The sequence below is a fragment of the Gouania willdenowi genome, chromosome 20 (genome assembly GCF_900634775.1).
Source record: "Gouania willdenowi chromosome 20, fGouWil2.1, whole genome shotgun sequence".
NCBI classification, from domain to species: Eukaryota; Metazoa; Chordata; class Actinopteri; order Blenniiformes; family Gobiesocidae; genus Gouania; species Gouania willdenowi.
In genome coordinates, this window is record NC_041063.1 from 3,364,666 (window position 1) to 3,387,192 (window position 22,527).

Sequence of the window (22,527 nt, forward strand, 5' to 3'; positions counted from 1 at the left end):
ACTCTAGAAAAAAAAAAATGTCTTTGGGGTCTCCAGAATTTATTGATATCAAAATGGGGTCACAATCCAAAATAGGGAACCACTGTGTTAGATAGTTATAGGACACGTCATGTAAAATAATCACCGACTACAACTCAAAATATCATCACTGTTAAATCTTGTTAAATTACATTAGTGATTCCAAGTTATTATAGGTACATGTGTCATTATAAAATCTAACAGATGTGTTAAAATTGGGGAAACATTTTAAAAGATGGATCTTGGATACCTCTGGCCTCTTGAAGCTATGAATACAAAAACCTAACCTTTCATCGGCCAAATAAAGCAAATATTTGCTATGACAACAATCCTAAAAGGTGTGTATAAGATTTAGCACATAACTCCACAAAATAGGTATAAAGAAGACGAGTTGAATTTTGTTGTGCATTAGTGTTACAGTAATTCAAATCAAATAAAATAAACAACTTCTATCAAACACAAATCAACTGAATATACTTTTTCACAACAAAATATAAAAACTAGTTTAGAAATCATTAATCAGTAATTTCCAAGAAGGAAATTTAGACAGACTTTGAACTCATACACGCAATACAATACAGTTGGATGAGACTGGAGAATGTTGTTTTTGTGTACAGTAGTGTAAGTTATATGTATATTTATAGTAATATAAGTAAGTATATGAGTCATTGTGTTACATTATTAAAAAATAATATTAATATATAATCGAGAATCGCTCTGCAATTTATTATTTGAGAATCAAGCTTTTTGGTTGCTCTGAGTTGCCATCGAATAGGACACTCGTACGCATGCGTATTCACTGTCTCTCCTGACAGCAATGGCGTCCCCCTTTGCAGTGTGTAAGTTCCACATGAGAGGCAAGGTTGCTGCTGTACACAGCTTCCACAAATTACAAGCTTTTTTCCGCAGAGGAATCGGATCAGATGCCGTTGCTGTTCACGCTGAGACGGTTCGGAAACTACAATGCGGTACGTATTACGTTTGAGCCAATGGTTAGCTGTTAGCATGGCTAACTGTCTGTCATTCCGAACTTTGTAGTGATGAGATATGAAGAACGTTAGTTTAATGATGTTGGACCAATTAATTCAAAATGTTATCAAAAACTGAAGTTATTTCAAGGCTGACAAAAAATAATAATACATTTAAAAAAAACTCGATATTTGTTTCACTAAAGGAAGTGTCTCCTAGTACGTAAGACGTATATATACCGGTGCCACGGTCTGAGTTTACCTCCGTACTGAGATTATAACCATAACCCAATACAGAAATAAAACACGTGTCCGTTTATCTTGAAAACAAAAACAAACAAAAATGAATTAATTTTATTTTAGCAAAAAATAATTTTTCGGTCGTGCGCATGTGCGCATGCACATATACAATCTCAGTACGACGTGAACTCAGACCATGACACCAGTGTCACGTACTGACTTTACCTCCGTACTGAGATTATATCCCTAACTTTAACCTAATCCAATAAACAAATAAAACACATGTCCGTTCACTTTGAAAACAAAAATAAACAAAAAAGAATTATATATATATACCAAAAATAATTTTTCGGTAGTGCACGTGTGCGCATGCGCATATGCAATCTCAGTACAACGAGCACTCAGTACATGACACCGGCAGTCTATCTGTATGAAAGATGACGTTTCCGGTGTAGTGAAAAATAATCCTACGCGTGAAAGCCTCCTACAGGAGCATGCGCACTAATAACGTAGTAAAAATTTACACGTGTACGTAAAATATTTTGCCTTAATTTTTCCTACTATGATGAAAATGAAAGGAAAGGTTCTTACCTGTTTTCAAAATGACGGATGCGCATGCGCAGTTCGCCAGGTGTGCATGCCCATCGTCTACTCTCTACCGTAGGAAATTTTCATGGTAGGTTTATTCTACACTACACCGGACCTTTTCTACATAAGCGTAATGTGTTTCACCGTGTCAGGAGTGGTCTGACTCAAGGATTCTTCCTTCCGCTGCCGTGGATTCACATTCGACATATATTTTTTTCATTTTAACATGTTATTTAACACGGCAAATTCCACCTTTAAAAATACTTGTATGAAAAAAACTTAAACTTTTAGGGTATTTCCTGGGTTAGGGATAGGGTTCGGAATAGACCCATGCCACATGACATCACAGGTCACATGATGTACGGCCCTCCGCCATGATGGAAGAACAAGCCACCGCAGGAAAGGTTTTAGTGAAGCAGAGAGCCCACAGCGATGGTTAATGTTAGCGCTGCATGTGTTTGGGTGTTCTAACATGGCTGGAGCTGGAGTACACAAGTCTTTCTTCAGGAAATTAAATGAAACTAAATCAACTAAATAGTTTTTATTTGTTTTGCATTGATCCAAGTGTGCACTGCAGATCTACTTTTCACACAAATTTGTGTCATCAATAAAATAGCTCAGATTCTGAAAAACCAGCATTGTGCAGTCATATTAAATGATGAATTATGAAAAATTAGCCTTCTTACCCTGGATTTAACCACATGGAGTCTATTATGAATAAAAGCAGCTACTTCACAAATTCAGCTTCTGGTAAAGTGTCAACATAATCCTTGGCCTCCGACATTTTGAGGTCAAACGGAGACGACCTTTGACAATCGTTTAGCACATGGGCTGCTTTCAATAAGTCAAAAAATCAGGTCGATGATCGACTTTGTAGTTGTTTCACCTGATCTCCGGCCGCGTGTCTCGGACACTCGGGTGAAGATAGGGGCTGAGCTGTCAACTGATCACAACCCGGTGGTGAGCTGGATCCGCTGGCAGGGGAGGAAGCCGGTCAGACCTGGCAGGCTCAAACGTATGGTGAGGGTCTGTTGGGAACGTCTGGTGGATCCCTCTGTCAGTGGGGTCTTCAACTCCCACCTCAGAATGAGCTTCTCCCAGATCCCGAGGGAAGTGCGAGACATGGAGTCCAAGTGGACCATGTTCTCCTCCTCCATTGTTGATGCGGCCGTTCACAGCTGTGGCCATATAGTCTCTGGTGCCTGTCGCGGCGGCAATCCCCGAACCCGGTGGTGGCGCCCGGAAGTAAGGGATGCCGTCAACCTGAAGAAGGAGACCTACCTGGCCTTTTTGGCTGGTAGGACTCCGGAGGCAGCCGAGAGGTACCAGCAGGCCAAGCGTGCTGCAGCTCGCGCGGTCGCAGAGGCAAAAACTCGGGTCTGGGAGGAGTTCGGAGAAGCCATGGAGGAGGACTATCGGTCAGCCTCGAAGAGATTCTGGCAAACCGTTCGGCGCCTCAGGAGGAGGAAGCAGTGCTTCACCAACACTGTTTACAGTGCAGGGGGGGACCTGCTGACCTCAACTGGGGATGTTGTCGGGCGGTGGAAGGAGTACTTCGAGGTTCTCCTCAATCCCACTGCCACGTTTTCCAATGAGGAAGCAGAGGCTGGGGACTCAGAGGCGGACTCGCCCATCACCCGGGCTGAAGTCACCGAGGTGGTTGAAAAGTTCCTCGGGGGCAGGGCTCCGGGGGTGGATGAGATTCGTCCTGAGTACCTTAAGTCTCTGGATTTTGTAGGACTGTCTTGGTTGACACGTCTCTGCAACATCGCGTGGCAGTTGGGGACAGTGCCTCTGGATTGGCAGACCGGGTTGGTGGTCCCTCTCTTTAAGAAGGGGGATCGGAGGGTGTGCTCCAACTACAGAGGGATCACACTCCTCAGCCTCCCCGGCAAGGTCTACTCCAGGGTGCTGGAGAGGAGGATCCGGCCAATAGTCGAACCTCGGATTCAGGATGAACAATTCGGTTTTCGTCCCGGCCGCGGCACATTGGATCAGCTCTATACCCTTCATCGGGTGCTCGAGGGTTCGTGGGAGTTGGGCCAACCAGTCCACATGTGCTTTGTGGATCTGGAGAAGGCTTTCGACTGTGTCCCTCGTGGTGCTCTGTGGGGGGTGCTGCGGGAGTATAGGGTCCGGGGCCCTTTGCTAAGGGCTGTCCGTTCCCTGTATGACCGCAGCAGGAGCCTGGTTCGCATTGCCGGCAGTAAGTCAGACCTGTTTCCAGTGCATGTTCGTCTCCGCCAGGGCTGCCCTTTGTTACCGGTTCTGTTCATTACTTTTATGGACAGAATTTCTAGGTGCAGCCAGGGACCAGAGGGGGTCCGATTTGGGAACCTCAGGATTTCATCTCTGCTGTTTGCAGATGATGATGTTCTGTTGGCTTCCTCAAATCAGGGCCTTCAGCGTGCACTGGGGCGATTTGCAGCCAAGTGTGAAGCGGCCGGGATGAGGATCAGCATCTCCAAATCTGAGGCCATGGTTCTCCACCGGAAAAAGGTGGCTTCCCCTCTCTGGGTTGGTGGAGAGTCCTTGCCTCAAGTGGAGGAGTTCAAGTATCTCGGGGTCTTGTTCACGAGTGAGGGTTGGATGGATAGACGGATTGGTGCGGCGTCAGCAGTGATGCGGTCGCTGTATCGTACTATTATGGTGAAGAGGGAGCTGAGCCAGGGGGCAAAGCTCTCAATTTATCGATCGATCTACGTTCCTACCCTCACCTATGGTCATGAGATTTGGGTAATGACCGAAAGGACAAGATCGCGGATACAGACGGCCGAAATGAGTTTCCTTCGCAGGGTGCCTGGGTGCACCATTCGAGATAGTGAGAAGCTCTGTCACTCGGGAGAAGCTCAGACTAGAGTCACTGCTCCTTCACGTCGAAAGGAGCCAGCTGAGGTGGCTCGGGCATCTGTTTCGGATGCCTCCTGGTTGCCTCCCTCGGAAGGTGTTTCAGGCATGTCCTATTGGGAAGAGGCCTCGTGGAAGGCCCAGGACACGCTGGAGGGACTATGTCTCTGAGCTGGCCTGGTGTCACCTCGGGGTCCCCCCAGAACAGCTGGAGGAGGTGTGCGTGGTTTGGGAGGTCTGGGCATCTCTGCTGAGACTGCTGCCTCCGCGACCCGGCCCCGGATAAAAGCGGAAGAAGATGGATGGATGGATGGCAATAAAGTTGGAGCAAAAAAAAAAATATATATATTTTTTTTTTTTTCTAAAGGGAAAACATTTATTTATACATTTCGTTGAAAAGCAAACCAGTTTTTCCAATACTTTTCAAAGAGATAATAAATGATTAATGAAGATAGCTTGAGTGCAGATAAACATTTATACATTTTTTTTGATCATTTAGGTTCTGGCAATTTTTAATGTGTTTTTGTTTTACATTTTTTAAGTTTGCTATAAATCTGGTGTTCTGTCTGGTAGGGATAGTACTTATATTATGTACTATCAATGTGTTTTGTTTTTTTTTCCTGTACATTGGGCAGATTTTGTTTAAAGAAATGTAGCAATGTAACGATTCACTCAACTCCCGATACAATTCGATTCATGATACTGGGTTCACGATGCGATTCTTTCACGATTTTTTTTTTACAAAATGGGACTGTAGACAAATGATGATGATATATAAAATATTCCTTTACTTTTTTCGGCAAAAAACTAGAAAATACTGTACTATTTTTGATAAACTGTTCAAAACAATGCAATTTAACTAAAAATAAATCTTGAATGAAATAAGTAAAAATAATAATACAAGAAGCCTATTAATTTAAATATTGGTTCTATAGTAAACAATGCAAAACTGCATAATAGTTATTTTTGCTTTTAAAAGTGCAACTGAAAATGTGTTTTTGTGCCTTAACAATTGGACTTAAAAAAAAACTGCCATTGCACTGCATTTACATCAGATATTTGTTTGGACCAGCAGAGGGAGTTGTGTGTTGTTGTGGACAAGACTGATTCCAGCGATTGTAGAATCTGAAACATTGTAGGTTCTTAATAGTCTAAGTCTAATCATATCTGCTTACAAGATGGCACCGCGGATGGCTGCTGTGGTGTGTTGGTGCGCACTTTTTCATCTCAAAGAAAGAGATGTAAATAGACTTTTCAGGAGACAGAACCCCCGTAAGGCTTGTGGACCGGACTCTGTCTCTCCTTCCACCTTAAAGCACTGCTGATCAGCTGTCTCCAGTGTTCAGACATTTTTAACACTTCACTGGAGACATGCACCGCACCAGCCTGTTTTAAGACCTCCACCATCGTTCCTGTCCCAAAAACGCTGAGGACCACAGGACTTGACGACTACAGACCCGTCGCTCTAACATCTGTGGTCATGAAGTCCTTTGAATGCCTCATGCTCTCTCACATCAAGGACATCACCGACCCCCACCTGGACCCCCTGCAGTTCGCCTACAGATCCAACAGGTCTGTAGATGATGCTGTAAACCTGGCTCTCCACTTCATCCTCCAGCACCTGGACTCCCCTGGCTCCTACACCAGGATCCTGTTTGTGGACTTCAGCTCTGCTTTCAACACTATAATCCCAGCTCTCCTTCAGGACAAGCTTTCCCAGCTGAACGTGCCAGACTCCACCTGCAGGTGGATCACAGACTTCCTGTCTGACAGGAAGCAGCACGTGAAGCTGGGAAAAACCATCTCTGCTCCCCGGACCATCAGCACTGGTTCTCCTCAGGGCTGTGTTCTTTCTCCTCTGCTCTTCTCCCTGTACACCAACAGCTGCACCTCCTCTCACCAGTCAGTCAAACTCCTGAAGTTTGCAGATGACACAACCATCATCGGACTCATCTCTGATGATGTCGGTACAATCTGTAGCTACCTTTTAATTGGAGTTTACACATGGTTTTAAATTACACTTTTACTTTGACATACATTTCTGTTTAATTATGGTTTTATTATTATTATTATTATTATTATTATTATTATTATTATTCATTTTACTCACAGGAGTTGAAAACCAATATTTTCTGAAAAAAATAGATACAAAAAAAACTGAATAAAAAATAACAATGTGGAAAACAGAATATATTTTATAGTGCCCTATGTAAGTCCTGTTAATGTTTGCCAGTTATTTCACCCTAGGGGTGGGCGATATGGGTGAATATACGTGAATGTGTGTTTTGCCTTATTGTACTCTTCAGAGTGTTCAAGATTGTATGGAAGCCCGTTTCCGCCACTAAAAAAAAAAAAATCACCAAAGAAAAATCATAATTTTGGGAAACAAAGTCATAATTATGAGATAGAAAGTCATAATTATGAGATAGAAAGTCATAATTATGAGTTAGTAAAGTCATAATTATGAGATTGAAAGTCATAATTATGAGATACTTAAACACATTCACAGCAGCTTGTTCATATGGTGAGCTGACACTGAGAGATGGCTGATAAGATTATCAAAGACTACTTTAGACGGGGATTTACAAATTATGAAATACTTTGTTTGCTAGCAAATTCACATAGAAATATGCTGAGTAGACGCACCCTTGAAAAGATATTAAGCAAAAAGAGGCTCTGGCGTTGAAAGGATAAAACTGATGTGGCTGAAGTAGCTCAGTTTATTGGACGACAAATGGAGATTTCTGGTCAGTGCCGTGGGTACAGATGGATGTACCAAAATGTTTCTATCTCATAATTATGACTTTACTAACTCATAATTATGACTTTCTTTCTCATAATTATGACTTTACTAACTCATAATTATGACTTTCCTTGGTGATTTTTAAAAAAAAAAATTTTTATGGCGGAAACGGGCTTCCATAAGATTGCTTAATTTATCTGGTAAAATAAAAAATCTGGGGTAGGATCCCCCCGACCTCCCACTATAGACTATTTTTGTCACCTTTTCATGCCTTTAGTGTTTGCATGTCTGCAAATGTCACATTGGTCTGTGTTCTGATGCTCGCCCCAAGCCCGTCATCCTTCATGTCGTACTTCCATGGGCTCCACAAAACCTGGGGGCCAAGTTGCGCGGGAAGGCTTGGCCCCCCCTTCATAACTGCTTCCAGTTCTAGTTGTTGTTATCCCCGCCACAAAGTGGAAGGGGGCGATATAGGTTTGAGCTCTGTCCGTCCGTCCGATAGTTAGTAATTTTATATTCTGATGTGATAATATTTTCTTATGAATACATCTAAGTTCTTAGATTTAGGACATTTAGGAAAAGGTTGTGAGTTATGAGAACCAATTTGGCGGGGGATGTTGATGACTGTTTTTTTGTTTTTTTTTCTATCTATTGGTTACCATGTTTGGCTTCCTAATAAAAAAATATAGGTTTTAATATTTTCGGTGTGGGCGTCTGAGCCTTTTTTGTGTCAGTATAGCCCTCAATTTATTTTAAATGGTAAAATGTGAGAAAGCTTGATATGAAACATATTTAAATAATTAACTACATATGTGTAGGACTGTACATAGAACTGTAACATGGCTCCCCAGTGTTGTGTTAAATTATAATTGACAATTTATATAGAATTTTCATGGTAAGTACAAAGTCAATTATCTAAACTCAATTATACTTTATCTATGATTACAACTCCAACATATTTTTTAAATTACACTTATAGTTAGACCATTATTGTAATAAATGATCAATTACGCAATTACAATTATAATTGACCCCAACCCTGGTATCTAATATATAAACATTCATTGTAACAAGCAGCGAAGAAGAAAAAACATGTCTTCCAATTCAAAAAGTGTTATTGTTATTGGGTTTCAATTCCTTTCTGTTTTTCCTTTGTTTCTCGCAGTGTGTGGCCACTTAAAGCTTTCAGCAGCAGAAGTGAGAATGTTGTGCTTGATGAATGAAATCCTCAAATTATGGGAAAAGTTGTTTTTAGCCACAGATATTATCACATGTAACACTGTGATGCTGTGTGAGGTGGCACTCGTGATGTCTTCTCTGTTGGGGTCAAAAAAGTAAAGCCACATGCAAAACAAAGCTACAGCAGACAAGTTTTTTTAGACATTTTTAATGGTGTCACATAATACTTTGTCTGACATCATTCAAGTGTTCACATGTTTTCTATAAGAATATTAATGTATATAATATTATTATTCACGTGTTTGATTTCAGATGAACAGAATGGACACAGGGCTCTTCACATTCTCCAGGAAGAAAGACGCAAACAAGCACAGAGGTCGGTTCTAATCAGCTGCCAAGTAACAACCAATGAGAAAAAGTTCCTCAAGTATTTATCTCAACATGGTGACATCAATAAATTCTTCTTCTATGAGAGTTATGTGAGTTAAAGTTCTAATTTATTGAGTACGTACTGAGTCAGTCTTTACAACATGTTTTTTTTTATCCCATAGGGTTTGTATGCAGTGGTGGAGTTTTCCAGCAGTGAAAGTGTTGCTTCTTTACTAGAGAGTAGTGTCATCCCCTCTGTCAGCCATGAGTGTGTCGTGCCTTTTAAGTCGAGGCTGCTGTGGCTTAGGAACCACAGCTTAGTGGATTCTGGAGGTCAGACGTCAGGCTTGGTGTGCCAGGCTCAGACCACCACTCCCATCAATGAGCTCATACACAGGATCTCCACACAGGAGAGTGTGAGTGATCATTTACACTACATTTGAATTTAATATGAATGTATAGCATTATGTTGACCCTGGTTTATCCATTCATTTGCTCGCTCAGATAGAGCAGCAGATGATGAGTTTGACTGAAGCCTCCCAGCTCACAGAGGAGAACAGCAGGCTGCGCTTCCTCGTGTGCTCATTGCTGGAGGACATTGCAACCGCCTATTTCCCAGAATGCACCATCACACCCTTTGGATCGTCAGTGAATGGCTTTGGAAAGCTTGGCTGTGACCTGGATATGTTTTTGAACCTGGACAACATCAAGGGACGCAACATGAGGCTGGTGAGTGAGGTGTGAAGTGTAGATAGGTTTTATTTGATTTAAAAATATTAAAAGCAAGTTGGGAAGCCAAAAATTGTTGTCTTTTAACAAAGATTTGGATGAGAACAAAGCCATCAGTTACCGCGACAATGCAAGTGGTAATGCGAAAAAGGATTCCCAACTCCTTCGGCTGTATGCGTTTATTATCTAATAAACACAAGTTTGTTTATACTCAGAGATAATGAACAGCTTTACATTAATTCATTGAGGATTTAAAGGGGACATATCATGCTAAATCCACTTTTTTAGCCCTTAAATGCATTTTGATGTATATTTAGATTGTTTAGAAGTACAGAAAAGTTCAAATTAATCTCTTTGGGTGCTCCGTTGATATCTTAATATTCTGTTTTGGTCATATTTTTCAATCTGTTTCGATTTTTCGATTCTCTATTACGTTTTTTGAACAATAACGTCACAGTAATTGCAGCGGAACTGCCAATATAGGACATTGACTCCAGGCCCAATCCGCCATTTTTATTTCTCGCTGCGATTTTGTAGTCCAAGCTCAAGGATGCCGAAGTTACGAGAGGAGAAGTCAAAATGTTCAGTTGTTGGATGTAGTAACCCACACGCTTCATTACACCGTCTCCCAGCATCAGAACCTTTTTGAAGTGCCTGGTTGAGTTTTATTTTTTATGGAAATGTACCCACATCTGTGGGTAAGGTCATTTTTGTGTGCGCGAAGCACTTCAAGGATGACTGCTTCTGCAACCTCCGCCAGTATAAAGAAGGATTTGTCTAATTGAGGGGTCAATTCCTTCTATCTTTGGAGACGACGAACAGAGCACTTCAGTGAGCTGTAAATAACGCTAAAAAGTGTGATGATTAGACATCCCTGTCATTGTTTTGTTAGCATTAGCAGTTGCACCGTCTTCATATGTTAGCGCTGTGTGTTCGTTTTAGATCCTTGATGATATGGCCTACGTGATTTAATTTAAGTCTAAAGTTTTCATAAGTCATTTCATTTTGCCGTTTTTGTCTCTGAAAAGACTGTATTAAAATGTATTTCGTGACGTTAGCTTGGTGCTAGCGTTAGCTCGGTGCTTGTGTTAGCTCACTTGTTGGGTTCCGCAGGTTCATCATCATTTTCATCTCGCTCACCCGGGTCCGACTCTGGCTTGAACATGTAAGGCTGGATGGACAAGTCTTCTGTTGTTGACATTTTGTAAATAACCTCTGAATAAACATTTTCTGCGCCGCTACATAATCGTATCTCTTCTATCAAACTACAAAAAGGGTCGAGCAGGGTGGAGTTGAACCGAGTGTCACCTCTGTAACCTGAAGAGGGTGCGAGGTATGGAGTGTCTCATTTGCATTTAAAGAGACCGCACCAAAATGAGTTGCTCTCAGAAGCACATCAGAAAAGGGTAGAAAAGGGGCCTGTGGAGCTATAATAATGAGGAATTCAGACCCAAGCATTGCAGTTCAGCTTTATATAGACCACAGCTGTATGATTTATATCTAAAAAGAAAGGATTTCAAACCATGATGTGTCCTCTTTAACAGTTATTTAGAGTCATAGGTACAAACATTGTGCAAGGCAAGATTTGAACAAGATCACCCTTGATGATTGTTTTTATTTTATTTTATTTTATTTTATTTTATTTATTTATTATAGGGACAGCACATATTAAAATGCATTCCTGTAAATATGCCATAAATAGCCTAAGGGCAATTGTTCATCCATAGTCCCTGGGCAGTTGTTAAAATACAACACAGTAAAATATTCTCTCTTGTCTGCACATGCTGTCAAAGGTCAACACTACAAGAAGTGCAATCATTATGAGACAGCAATGCATGTTTTGTTATTGCAATGAAATAAATTAATTTATTTTATTGTGTAATTGTGACCATCACCAGCCCTCCCTAAGGAAGGGTGAGAAACTTTTTATTAGGGAGGATATAAAAAGGGAGAGCAGTGTTACACCTAGGTGAAGGGGTGGTGGGGGAGGGGGAAGGGAGCAGGGAAGAGAGACTCAAGGCAGTAAATAGAAAGGATGGGGAGGAATTGATTATTTTAAAGTGAGTGCATCGTAGACCAGTATATGTGCAAAAAACACTACAGCACACCCAGGCGCCGCCCCAGGCCCACAGATGCAGCCAGGCCCGCAGAAAGAGTGGGAGCCAAGGAGCCCCAAGCCACCCCCCCATGGCTGAGCAGCCCCCCAGATGCCCTGGAGATCCCAGGCTGAGAAGATGCCACCGCCGCCCACATACACATCCGAGAAAGCCGTGCACCCAGCGCATCCTGCCACCGACCCCAAGGCCCCCCACTAGCATCCCGGAAGACCCCTGTCAGGACTGACCCAGCCAGCCGGCCAGGCCTGCCGGACCCAGAGAGCAGCCCCGCAGGACAGGGAACCTCCAAGGAAGAGCCCCCGGACCAAGCCTCCACGGGGGGGTGCCCTCCACCCCAGTCCATGAACCAGCCACAGCCCAGCAGGACCACACAGCCCCAGCCGGCGCAAGGACAGCAGATAGCACCCCCCAGCGCACCCACCCCCGACACCGGCGCAGCAGGCCGCCCCGGACCCGCTCACCGAAGGGAAGAGGCACCCCCACGCTCCGCCCGGAGAGAACCCACAAAGAGAACCCCGAGCAAAGAGAGCCCCCAGCAACACCCCTGCTCCCCATCCAACCTATATGTATTTATGTGTATGTGGTGTAATAGCTCCGGAGGGCAGAATTGGTGGTCCCACCCTCCGGGCGCAGCCGGGCACTAGTCACATCCCCCAGCGGTTCAGGGGGCGACCCCCGCCTCCCGCCGTCCCAGAGCGGCCCGCCCTGCCAAAGCAGGGAGTGGCCGAGCAGGAGAGAGGCCAGCACAGGCCCGCATGGCACCACGATACAACACCCTCCACAGGGAGGCGGCCCCGGCCCTCCCGACGAGAGAGGACGCCAGCAACCACCTAAGCAGGGCCCTGCCAACCACGGATCGATAGGCACGTGAACCTAAGCACCCTCAGCCAGGCACCGCCACCCCACACCAAAGCCGCCACCAGCCCCACCCCGCCCAAGGCAGCGCGGCGCCACACTGAACCGTGGCCAATCCCCGGGCAGACGGCAGGGGAGCGCGCCCTGAGACGCCCAACCCAAAGACCCACCCATCGTGCAAGCGACATCTCCAGTGAAGGCCTGCCCCAGGGAACCAAGCCAAAGCACCCAGACGCGCCGGCGGAGCAACCCACCGCAACACCACCCACCCAACGACCCAGGACGCAAGCACCAACCCAGAGCAGTAGCCACCCCCAGCCGCCGCCCCCATCCTGGACCCCCGGTCCCTGAGCCATAAATCCTACCACCCCAGGCCCCCCGACTGGCCGACCCCAAAGCCATCCCACCCGGCGCAACACCGCCCTCCCCCCAGGCGAAGGCCACAGCCCCCACACCAGCATCTCCCAACAGCGCTCTCAATAACACAAACCGATCATGACATACATTACTACAAAACTGTTACAAGCTCAACAACAACAGAGACAAGTCAGACTAACAAACAAGGGACAAGTAGCCAGCAGGGGGCAGCAAGAGATTGTTTAAAGGAAGGCAGAAGTAGGCTCTGATCACACTGAGCTAAAGCTGCCCATAGAAGTCTGAGGTTAAAAGTCCTACTTGTAGAAGCAAAGTAAGGGATAAATGCTAAGCATTCCCACTAAGAGTTTAATTATAAGAAAGAGGAAGGTTGTAGCAACATTTTAAGTTATAAATTGTAGCTGTAGAAGCTGCAGGATTAAAGCTTTAACAGGAGTTGTCTCACTCTAGCAGGCCTTATCAAGCACTGGATCGCAAAAGCAGCCTAATTTGCGTTAAATCTTAAATTACATTAAACATAAGAGAGTTAGAATTTTACAAATTAGATATTATCATTGTCACTAAGGAGCAGAACATTTTGATCTTTGAACAAACAAGGTCAATTAAAATTGTATTTTTGGTCAGAATTTAACCTGCACAATGTACATATAGATGTAGATTAGAAAGTGAACAGAATTTTAGTGCTAAAATTGTCTGAGTTAAAAATTGACAGAGATGTAGCAGTTTACAGTAAAAGCATAAAACCTAATATTACATTTAAAGTACAAATGTTAGCATTTTAAAAATAACAGCAGCATTGTTACTAAGCAGCCAAATATTTTGACATTTGAGTAGCTTAGATTGGTTAAGCCTTCCCACAATAATAAAGGAAACAGAACTTAAATTTAGCATTCCCACAATTACAGTTTGGGGGGTGAAGAAAAGAAGAGGTGCATTAAATCTCAGTTATGTCAAACAGGGAACATTTCTTTTCTAAAGGTTTAACAGGTATAATGAAGGCTTGTTTGTTACTGTGAAGCAAAAAGAAAAACAATGGCCTGTGTTGAGACTATGTTGTGAATCTGCAGCCTAAATCCGGTCTTTCCTTGGAGTACCAAATGAAGCGGGCCAACTCTGAGCGGGCTGTCACCCAGAGTATCCTGTCGGTTATCGGGGAGTGTGTAGACCAGTTCGGACCAGGGTGTGTCGGGGTGCAAAAGATTCTCAATGCACGATGTCCTCTGGTGCGCTTCTCCCACCAGCCCTCTGGGTTTCAGTGTGATCTCACTGCCAACAACAGGTAAGTGTTTTATACACTGTTAGTTGGGAGTAAATAGGAAAAGCTGCAAAAATGCCAATCAGTAACCAGAAGATTTTGTTCACCATGATTGCACCACAGCTGCGTTAACACTTGGTAAACAAACATAAGCCTGTTTTGACCCTCCCATTATCCTTGGGGTCATTTTGACCCCATTCAATTTTATCATTCAAAAGTGTGTGAATGCGTGCTCGTCCTACTACTCAAAGTAGAACTGATATTTCCCACGCTGTGGAGGGCGGAGTATTCCTGCAAGGACATTTGTAGTTCATGCAAAATAAGGGAGGAGCAAACGTATAAAAACTTGCATGCGAGCCCTCCAAATCATTCCTCATTGTGCTCTGTGTGCATTGTAATCTGCACTCTCTCTCTCTCCCTCTCTCTTTTAAATGTACTCTAGAAAAAGGTTTACTGTCAATGAGGTTTTAGAACAGCTCTTTCACAGTGAAAGTGACGTAGAGGAGAATGTCTGAGACAGAGGACTGTATTTTGAGGAGGACCCTGAATTTGATCTATTCTGAAGTAATACATTTTGTTCATCAGAGGAAAAAGGGGAAAGGGGGTCACCAACATCAATCAATTTGGTTCATTCTGTTATTCATGGATGTGCACCCCAAATTATTGTAAAGATGGGTGGAAGATTCTCTAGATAGATTAACTCTAAAACTGAACCTTTGACCTGATGGTGGCCCTGCAGGAAAGGTCATATCCTCACCACAACCAATAGGGTTCATACTCATGTGGTCATTAATGTTGTTAGTAAATTTGAGAAGATTTGGATGAAAATTATTCAAGATAAATTAATTCTAATTTAAAGTTTGGCCTGATGGTAGCGCTAGAGAACAGGTCATGGTTTCATTATTAAGGGGTTATTTATGTATTCAACAGATAAACAGAGTGTCTGACACAAAAACTTAGTCAACAATTTTCTGAAAATCATTTTCTGGAGGCACATATCCCTGGGGTAGATTGACCTAACAACTACACTAGGGCCCTATAAAATCCACGTTAACGGACTCACGGAATCAACCAATGAAAACGGAATTTACTGTTGAACACGGAAATGGACAGAATCGGGTTGAAACGCCGTCACTGTGAGGTAAAGGTTTTTTTTAATGCAGAGATGTCCTTCCCACTCATCCTAGGCGATTCAAACACCACCTAAACCTCCTAAAACATTGTCCAAACTGGCAAAAAACTACGCAAATCATCACTGACTCCTAAATCAGAGCCGACCAGTGTCTGCTTAACTTTTACGTGTCTGTAAAGCTCCGTTTGTTTTTTGTGTAGCGCTGCTGCACTCCGTGAAAACACGAGTCAACTTTAATCAGCTTTATTTGCTCAGAGCGTTTGAACATCTAATCAGAGCTACAGATCATCTGTGGATAAAGTTGTTCTGTTGTTGTTGACGAGACCAGAGTCTGAAACATTGTAGATTAATGATCTGAACTTCTGACAGTTTAAAATGTTTTGGCCCTTAGTGGTGAAAAAACTGGTGCATCCTTGTCCATTTATTTTTGTTTCATCATTACGGTGTGGAATGATGTCATCAGGATAATTTAAATTAGGCAAATTTAAAATTTAAATTTAATTTAATTTAAATTAGGTAAATTTAAATTAAGTTGATTCAAACTTAATCAAAGAACCTGATCAGATTCAGTAAACCATTGATCCCTGAGGGGAAATTGGGTGACATTATTGCTGTTCTCATACATCTTTGGCAGTCAGAACAATCCATGTCAGTACAACTTATATTTGTATTTTACTCAATATTTTAAATTACATTTTTATTTTTGACGTACATTTTTGTTTAATTATAGTTTTCTTTTTTTATTAGTATTTATTTTGTTTTCTCACAGGAGTTAAAAACAAATCTTTTCTGAAAAAATTGATTAATATTTCTAAAAAAAACTGAATTTTGAATGTGGAAAACACATTTGCAAAAAAATGAATGAAACGCATATGAATTTAAATGTATAAAATATTTTTTAAAAAATCGTAAATCAAATCGCAGTATTTGTCAGAAAAATCAAAATGAGGTTTTTTTTGTCAAAATCGTGCAGCCCTATCCTTGGAGCCACTGGGACGTGGTGTCTTTGGAAAAGGAACCAGGCAGGATGTCTTCCACAGCACAGGGACCCTCTGCAGGCTCAGGCTCATGGTGAAGATGTGCTGTAAAGTTCACAGAGCTGGGGGCACAAGCTTTCAGTACTGTGGGGCAGACGCCATCAGGTCCCGCAGCTTCACCAGCGTGTAGCTTCACCAGGTCATGTTTACATGAAATAAAGTATTTGACGTGTTTCCCACAGGGTGGCAATGAAGAGCACAGAGCTGCTCTACCTGTACGGAGGACTAGATGCTCGAGTGCGCCACCTGGTGTTCTCCGTGCGCTGCTGGGCACGAGTTCACGGGATCACCAGCAGCATTCCCGGGGCCTGGATTACCAACTTCTCCCTAACCATGATGGTGCTGTTCTTTCTGCAGAGGAGGAATCCTCCTATTATCCCCACACTGGACCAGCTCCAGCAACTGGCAGGTAGCGTTAGCATCAAAATACTGGAGTGAATGTGTCCGTTCACCAGGTCATACCATTATAAATGCTTTTAAACCTTTCTTGTACGTATGGATATTATCGAGCTTTAATCAGATAAAGATTCCATTAAAATTAAATTAAATTAAATTAAATATGCCAGTACCTTTGAATGAATATCTAGCTTATTTGTGTTATTTTCTTGTATGAGATTTTTAACAACAATATCTTTGTGCAAACTGCTATTGATTTTTAGTCTAAACCAGTGGTTCCCAAACTTCTCACAGTCCGGTACCCCTTCAGACAACCTGAAGACATGTACCCCCTACTCCTTCACTCAAAAAATATAATAATGTAATGTCATATACAATGTAGCCCAACAGTGAATTTCACCTATCCTGTTGAGGAATAATATATGATGATAATAACGAGAATATTTGCATTTCCAGAAGAAAATGCCAGTGAGGCCAGAAAAGCTGGCCCGCTTAGCATTGGCATTAGCATTAGCCTAGCATCAACATTAACATTAGCACAGCAATAGCATTAGCCTAGCATTAACATTAGCCTAATATTAATATTGACCTAGTATTAGCTTTTAACATAGCATTATCATTAGCCTAGCAATAGCATTTGCATTAACCTAGCATTAGCAATAACCTAGCAATAGCAATAACCTAGCAATAGCATTAACATTAACTGCTTTATTTGTATTCTGGTTTCCAATGTTGTCATTGTTTTAAATTTTCATTCACGTTACCCCATGACATTTTGCGTACCCCACTTTGGGAACCAAGGGTCTAAACTAAGGGTGTAAAAAAAAAAAGTTGATTTGGCGATATATCGCAATAATTCACGGCGCGATTATCATATTGATCCACATAATGTCCAAATCAATTTTTTAATAATGTTTAATGAAAAAAATATGTAAATGTGCGAACACATTCATAACGCGTAAATGCCTGGTCACTAGGTGTCAGTGAACACACCATCAGGCATTGTTAAACTACCTCACTCCTCAATGCATTTTAATATGGAAGTTGATTACATTATATTCATAAAACATACCAGGCACTGCAGCTCTTATTGTTCTCAGCTTCACTTTATTTTGAATGTAATATAATAATGAAATGCAAATGTGAGTCAGCAAGCCCGGCTTTTTTATCCCACATCAATATCTGACCTCACTAATATAATTTTTAAAAAAAATCCCATGAATACACAAGTAATTCAACAATGATGCACCCTATACAGACAATATGCCAGACTGTGTATTTAGGTTTCATATCAAAGACACTTTGCACTCCCACACACATTTATTCACCAGCAGCAGAACTTTACTGAGGCTGACTGGGAGCCAGTGTGAAGACTTTAAAACTGGACTAATGTGTTCTGATCTCTTTGTTGTGGTTCAGACCTGAGCTGCAGCGTTCTGAACCAGCTGTAGATGTTTGATGAAGACCATTACAATAGTCCAGTCTGCTGGAGATAAAAGCATGGCAGGCACCGTGTCATGGAGATATTCGCTTCACACGCTCACTCACTCACACACACACACACATACCTTTCTGGAGTTATAGTATAGATTAGGTTAGGGTTAAGGTTAGGGTTGCATGCGCATACAGTATATGCTCATAATCGATCTCAGTACGAGGTAAACACAGACACCGGAAACAAGACAATGCGTTATCACGCATCAGATCCCACCCATTTTTGTCCAAATCACAGAGATGCCAATTTACATTGGATTAGTATTATCACAGGACCTCAGAGTTCAGCAAAATATAGTAGGTAATTTGTGTGGGAATTTTTACTTAACAAATTACTGACATGGCCGATTCACACGGGACATTCTCCGCAATTATTACAAATCACATGTGGTCCCTAGGTAAAACTAATCTTGTGTGAATAGGGCTTTACCCGCCCTTGATCTCTCTTTAGTGGGTATACAAGGACATGCCTTCATGTGTTTTGACATGGCCCTCCTGGTAAAAATCTTCAGGCCTCAGCGGATAAAGTCTCCAACATCTGCCCTTACACAGGGCCGTTTAAAGGCTGTGATGTGGCCCACATTGGCCTTTACAACAGCAGCACTGTGTCGGTAGTTACTCCTGTTCCGAACATGTCAAAGACTCTCTGCTGCTCCTTTGGAAAATCTAAAACTTTGGCAACATCTGGTTCCTTTATGTGTAAGCTCTGGAAGTGCTGGCCTATCTTTGCCATAAGTAAGCAGTACAGATGAGACGGTAAGTCCTCTTGTCGTAGTTTTACTTACCAACTTTTCTTTGGGATGGAAAATGGTAACGTAGTATCGAGTGTCGCAACATGTTGCAGCAATAGGCGTCTTCGTTTGTGAGGACATGGTACACAGCCTCAGTGTGTGAGCGAGTGCAATGTGATCTTTCCAAGCTGGAGCTTTGCCCGTCAGAAAGTAGCTGTAAGCAGCAAGATCTGACCAAGTGATGCGTGTCTGCATTTGGTTTTAGGACTTTCAGCTCCACTGATTTCCAATAGGGTAACTTTATGTACTGTACGCTCCCAGGCTGCTGGAGGTTCCCTAAAGGTGACTGTTTTTACTGGATCATGTCTCCTGAATGTCCTAATTGTGACTACACATGCACAGGCTATTCAATCTGAGTGTTCTCCCCATTTCCTCATCATAGATAAACTAGCACCAATCCATCTGTGTCTCACAGGTGTGTAAAATCAGTCCTTTTTACCTTGTCCTCTTCCTCTTTTCCTCACAAGGTCCTGCAGACAAGAGTATAATTGATGGGAACGACTGCACATTTGTCAGTGACTTTGCCAAGGTTCAGCTCCAGAGTAACACAGAGACCCTGGGTGAGCACCAGGGCTACAGAGAGGCTCAATAAATACCACTTATACCATTTATTTCCTGTCAACTCGACTCTTCTTTGTTTCAGAACAACTGCTGAGTGCGTTCTTTGAGTTCTACGCCACTTTTAACTTCAGCAGGTTGTCGATAAACATCAGAAAGGTGAGTGTGGTTAGGCATGTGAGTGAGAAATCAAAGGAATTAGGATTTAAAATGTAATTTGAGAGACCAATACAATAAATAATATAATTCTAAAAAGTCACCAGTGATGATTAAAGCAAATGTTGAGAAAGGAAATAGTAAGTACACATGCTACAATATTAACAATAAAATGTGAACTCTCATATCTTGCAACAAGTTTAGAGATTGATGCTAATATTGGAAGAATATTATTGCTCATTGCATGCTGCAGAAGAACAGACATATACACAAAATGGATCAGGAAACCAGGCCATATGTAGACTGGAAGTAAAAAGAAACTTAGTGGACAGATCAGCTTTGTCTTGTATTTTTGTTTTAATTTTGTGTATTTTAGTTGTCATTTTGTAAATTTGTTATTTTTGTGGATTTTTAGTCGTATGATGCTATTTTTGGTTACTTTATATATTTTCCTGGTATTTTTGTTTTCCTTTTGTGTAGTTTTTTTTTTCTTTGGGGTCGCACAAAATTAGACCGAGGACCACATGTAGCCCCCCCGGGCCGCCAACTGCCTTACATGTTTTATGTTGACCAATTACTAGTTAGTGTTTCTAAGTAGTTACATTTAAAGTAGTGGTGACAGTTAAGGAAGTGGGAGGGTCACTGGTTCGAATCCAGCCTGGCCCATCACTGTGGGATGTTGAGCAAGTCTCTTCACTCAAACTGCTCGTGTTGTACGTCGTCAGGGATGGGGTTAATTAGCCTGTTTTCTGTCGGTATACCTCTTGATTTCAATTAGTTTTTAAATGGTGAAATGATCTTGGAGAGAACTTTTATAGATCATTTTAATAATTATTAACTGCGTATTTGTAAGCCATAGAACTGTAACATGGTTCCCTAGATTTACCTTTAATTACATTTTAAATTTTTTATAGAATTTTCCTGACAATTACAATTACAAAGACATTTATCTGAAGTCAATTCCAACAGCAAACAGATAATAACAATTACAATAATAATGCTGTCATAATTGTGATTAATTATGAATTCTGTGATTACTATTATAATTGACGCTGGTGTCTGCTAAATGAAATTGTGATCTAATCTAGTGAGATTGGTGGGTCATCTTGCCAGAGTTTAAAGCTTCATTAAAGCTGCAGTTATGAGGCTAATCTGAGATGTGATGCTGCAGGTTCACTGTGGCCCTGACCCAGGCAGTGAGCGCGTTACCTGAGGAGCAGCACACATAAATCTCTTTTATTGTGCCACAATTCTCTGCTCCGTTTTCCCCCTGTGGCAGACTGCTTCATATTACCAGCCTCTGTTTCTCACAGCCAACCAACAATTCATCGTTTTCCTTCAGGCTCAGTTACTTTGACCGCTGATGCTTTAGGGATACTGGGAATCTACACAAGATCTGATGTTAACACTACTTCAGTTGCCATTTTTCTTAATTAAACTGTCTTTCTCTGCATGTAGCCCATGGGCTGGGCAATATATTGAGATACAAGATTATAGAAAATTACAATATCGTCTGTATCGATATATTTTTATTTTATTTATTTTGTATTAGAATATTAGTTTTGGAGTGGCTGCTTTTGCTTCTTCTTAGAACAGCATGAAAAGCACGATGGATTTCTGAGAACCAAGACCTTCCCCTAAACATCCACACTGCAGAACTCACTCACACGTGCTGTCCCTTAGAGGCGAAAAAGACAAAAGTGGAACATATTGTGCAGCTGGTATATCTCCATTTTGGTCCATATCGCCCAGCTCTATGTTTCCCACATTCAGCAACTATGATGACCAATAAGATGGACAAACCATAAACTCATCCATGTGTTTTCAACCCTTCGTTTTTTACAGGGAAAAGAGCAGAACAAGCCTGAGATGTCTCCACTGCACATTCTGAATCCTTTTGAAACCTCTCTGAACATCAGCAAGAACGTCAACGTCACTCAGCTGGATCGCTTTGTGGCGTTGTGTCAGGAGAGCTCTTGGCTTTCCCAGCAGAGCAGGACTCTCAACCCCAAAAAAAGCACTAGTGGAAAAAACACAGCCATGCCATGGGGACTCGCTGCCCTCCTCCTGCCCTTACAGGTAGATGGCATCAAAGGTCGCAAGAAAAAGACACGAGAACTAGCAAGCGAGAGAATCAAGAGCTTACTCGTGTCCTTAAAGAAGAAAGATTCACCAACTAGTTAAGGATGAAATAACTACAGTTTCTTCTTTTAGCAATCATTTACTTTATTCTTCAGTTCAACTATCATCCAACATCTCACCTTAAAACTGACAGAGGAATTATACAGTTGTGTAGTTTCTGAGACGGACACTAGAAGGAGCTGTAAAGTCCTTTTTCTGCAAACGTGGCATCTGAAGGGAGTGATTCCTGTATTTTACATGTCATTCCTGATATTGTGTTGTAAATAAATGCAGTGCTGTGGTTCTACTTATATTTTTACTTATTTTTTTTGGTAAAACTGTAGCTCATCTAAAACCTGTTGGATGCTGCTTTGATTCCTGTGTTGAGAGAAGATCAGATCTTATTCCACACATTATAGAACCTACTAAACTTGAATGACAATAAAATTAAGCATTATTACTATTTATTATGGAAGATCTAAACAAAAAAAAAAACCTCTTCATTTATTCATACAGACAATACAAACATGCATCTCTAAATTAAGCTGCAGATTTGATG

General features: G+C 41.9%; 1 protein-coding gene across 1 annotated transcript; it reads left to right on the plus strand.

Moving 5' to 3' along the window:
- Positions 1 to 53: 53 nt before the first annotated feature.
- Positions 54 to 22,279, plus strand: mtpap (mitochondrial poly(A) polymerase). Its single transcript, XM_028435068.1, has 11 exons — positions 54 to 58; positions 780 to 857; positions 928 to 986; positions 8,896 to 9,062; positions 9,135 to 9,368; positions 9,457 to 9,681; positions 14,096 to 14,307; positions 16,635 to 16,861; positions 19,601 to 19,693; positions 19,777 to 19,850; positions 21,693 to 22,279. The coding sequence occupies exons 1-11, from the start codon at positions 54 to 56 to the stop codon at positions 22,029 to 22,031; spliced, it is 1,713 nt and encodes a 570-aa protein (XP_028290869.1). The 3' UTR covers positions 22,032 to 22,279.
- The last annotated feature ends 248 nt before the right edge of the window (positions 22,280 to 22,527 follow it).

Excerpts from the sequence above, each read along its gene's own strand:
- mtpap (XM_028435068.1), top strand. Across the intron at positions 9,063-9,134 it reads TCTTCTTCTATGAGAGTTAT|GGTTTGTATGCAGTGGTGGA; the intron begins GTGAGTTAAAGT and ends TTTATCCCATAG. Across the intron at positions 19,694-19,776 it reads GAGTAACACAGAGACCCTGG|AACAACTGCTGAGTGCGTTC; the intron begins GTGAGCACCAGG and ends TCTTTGTTTCAG.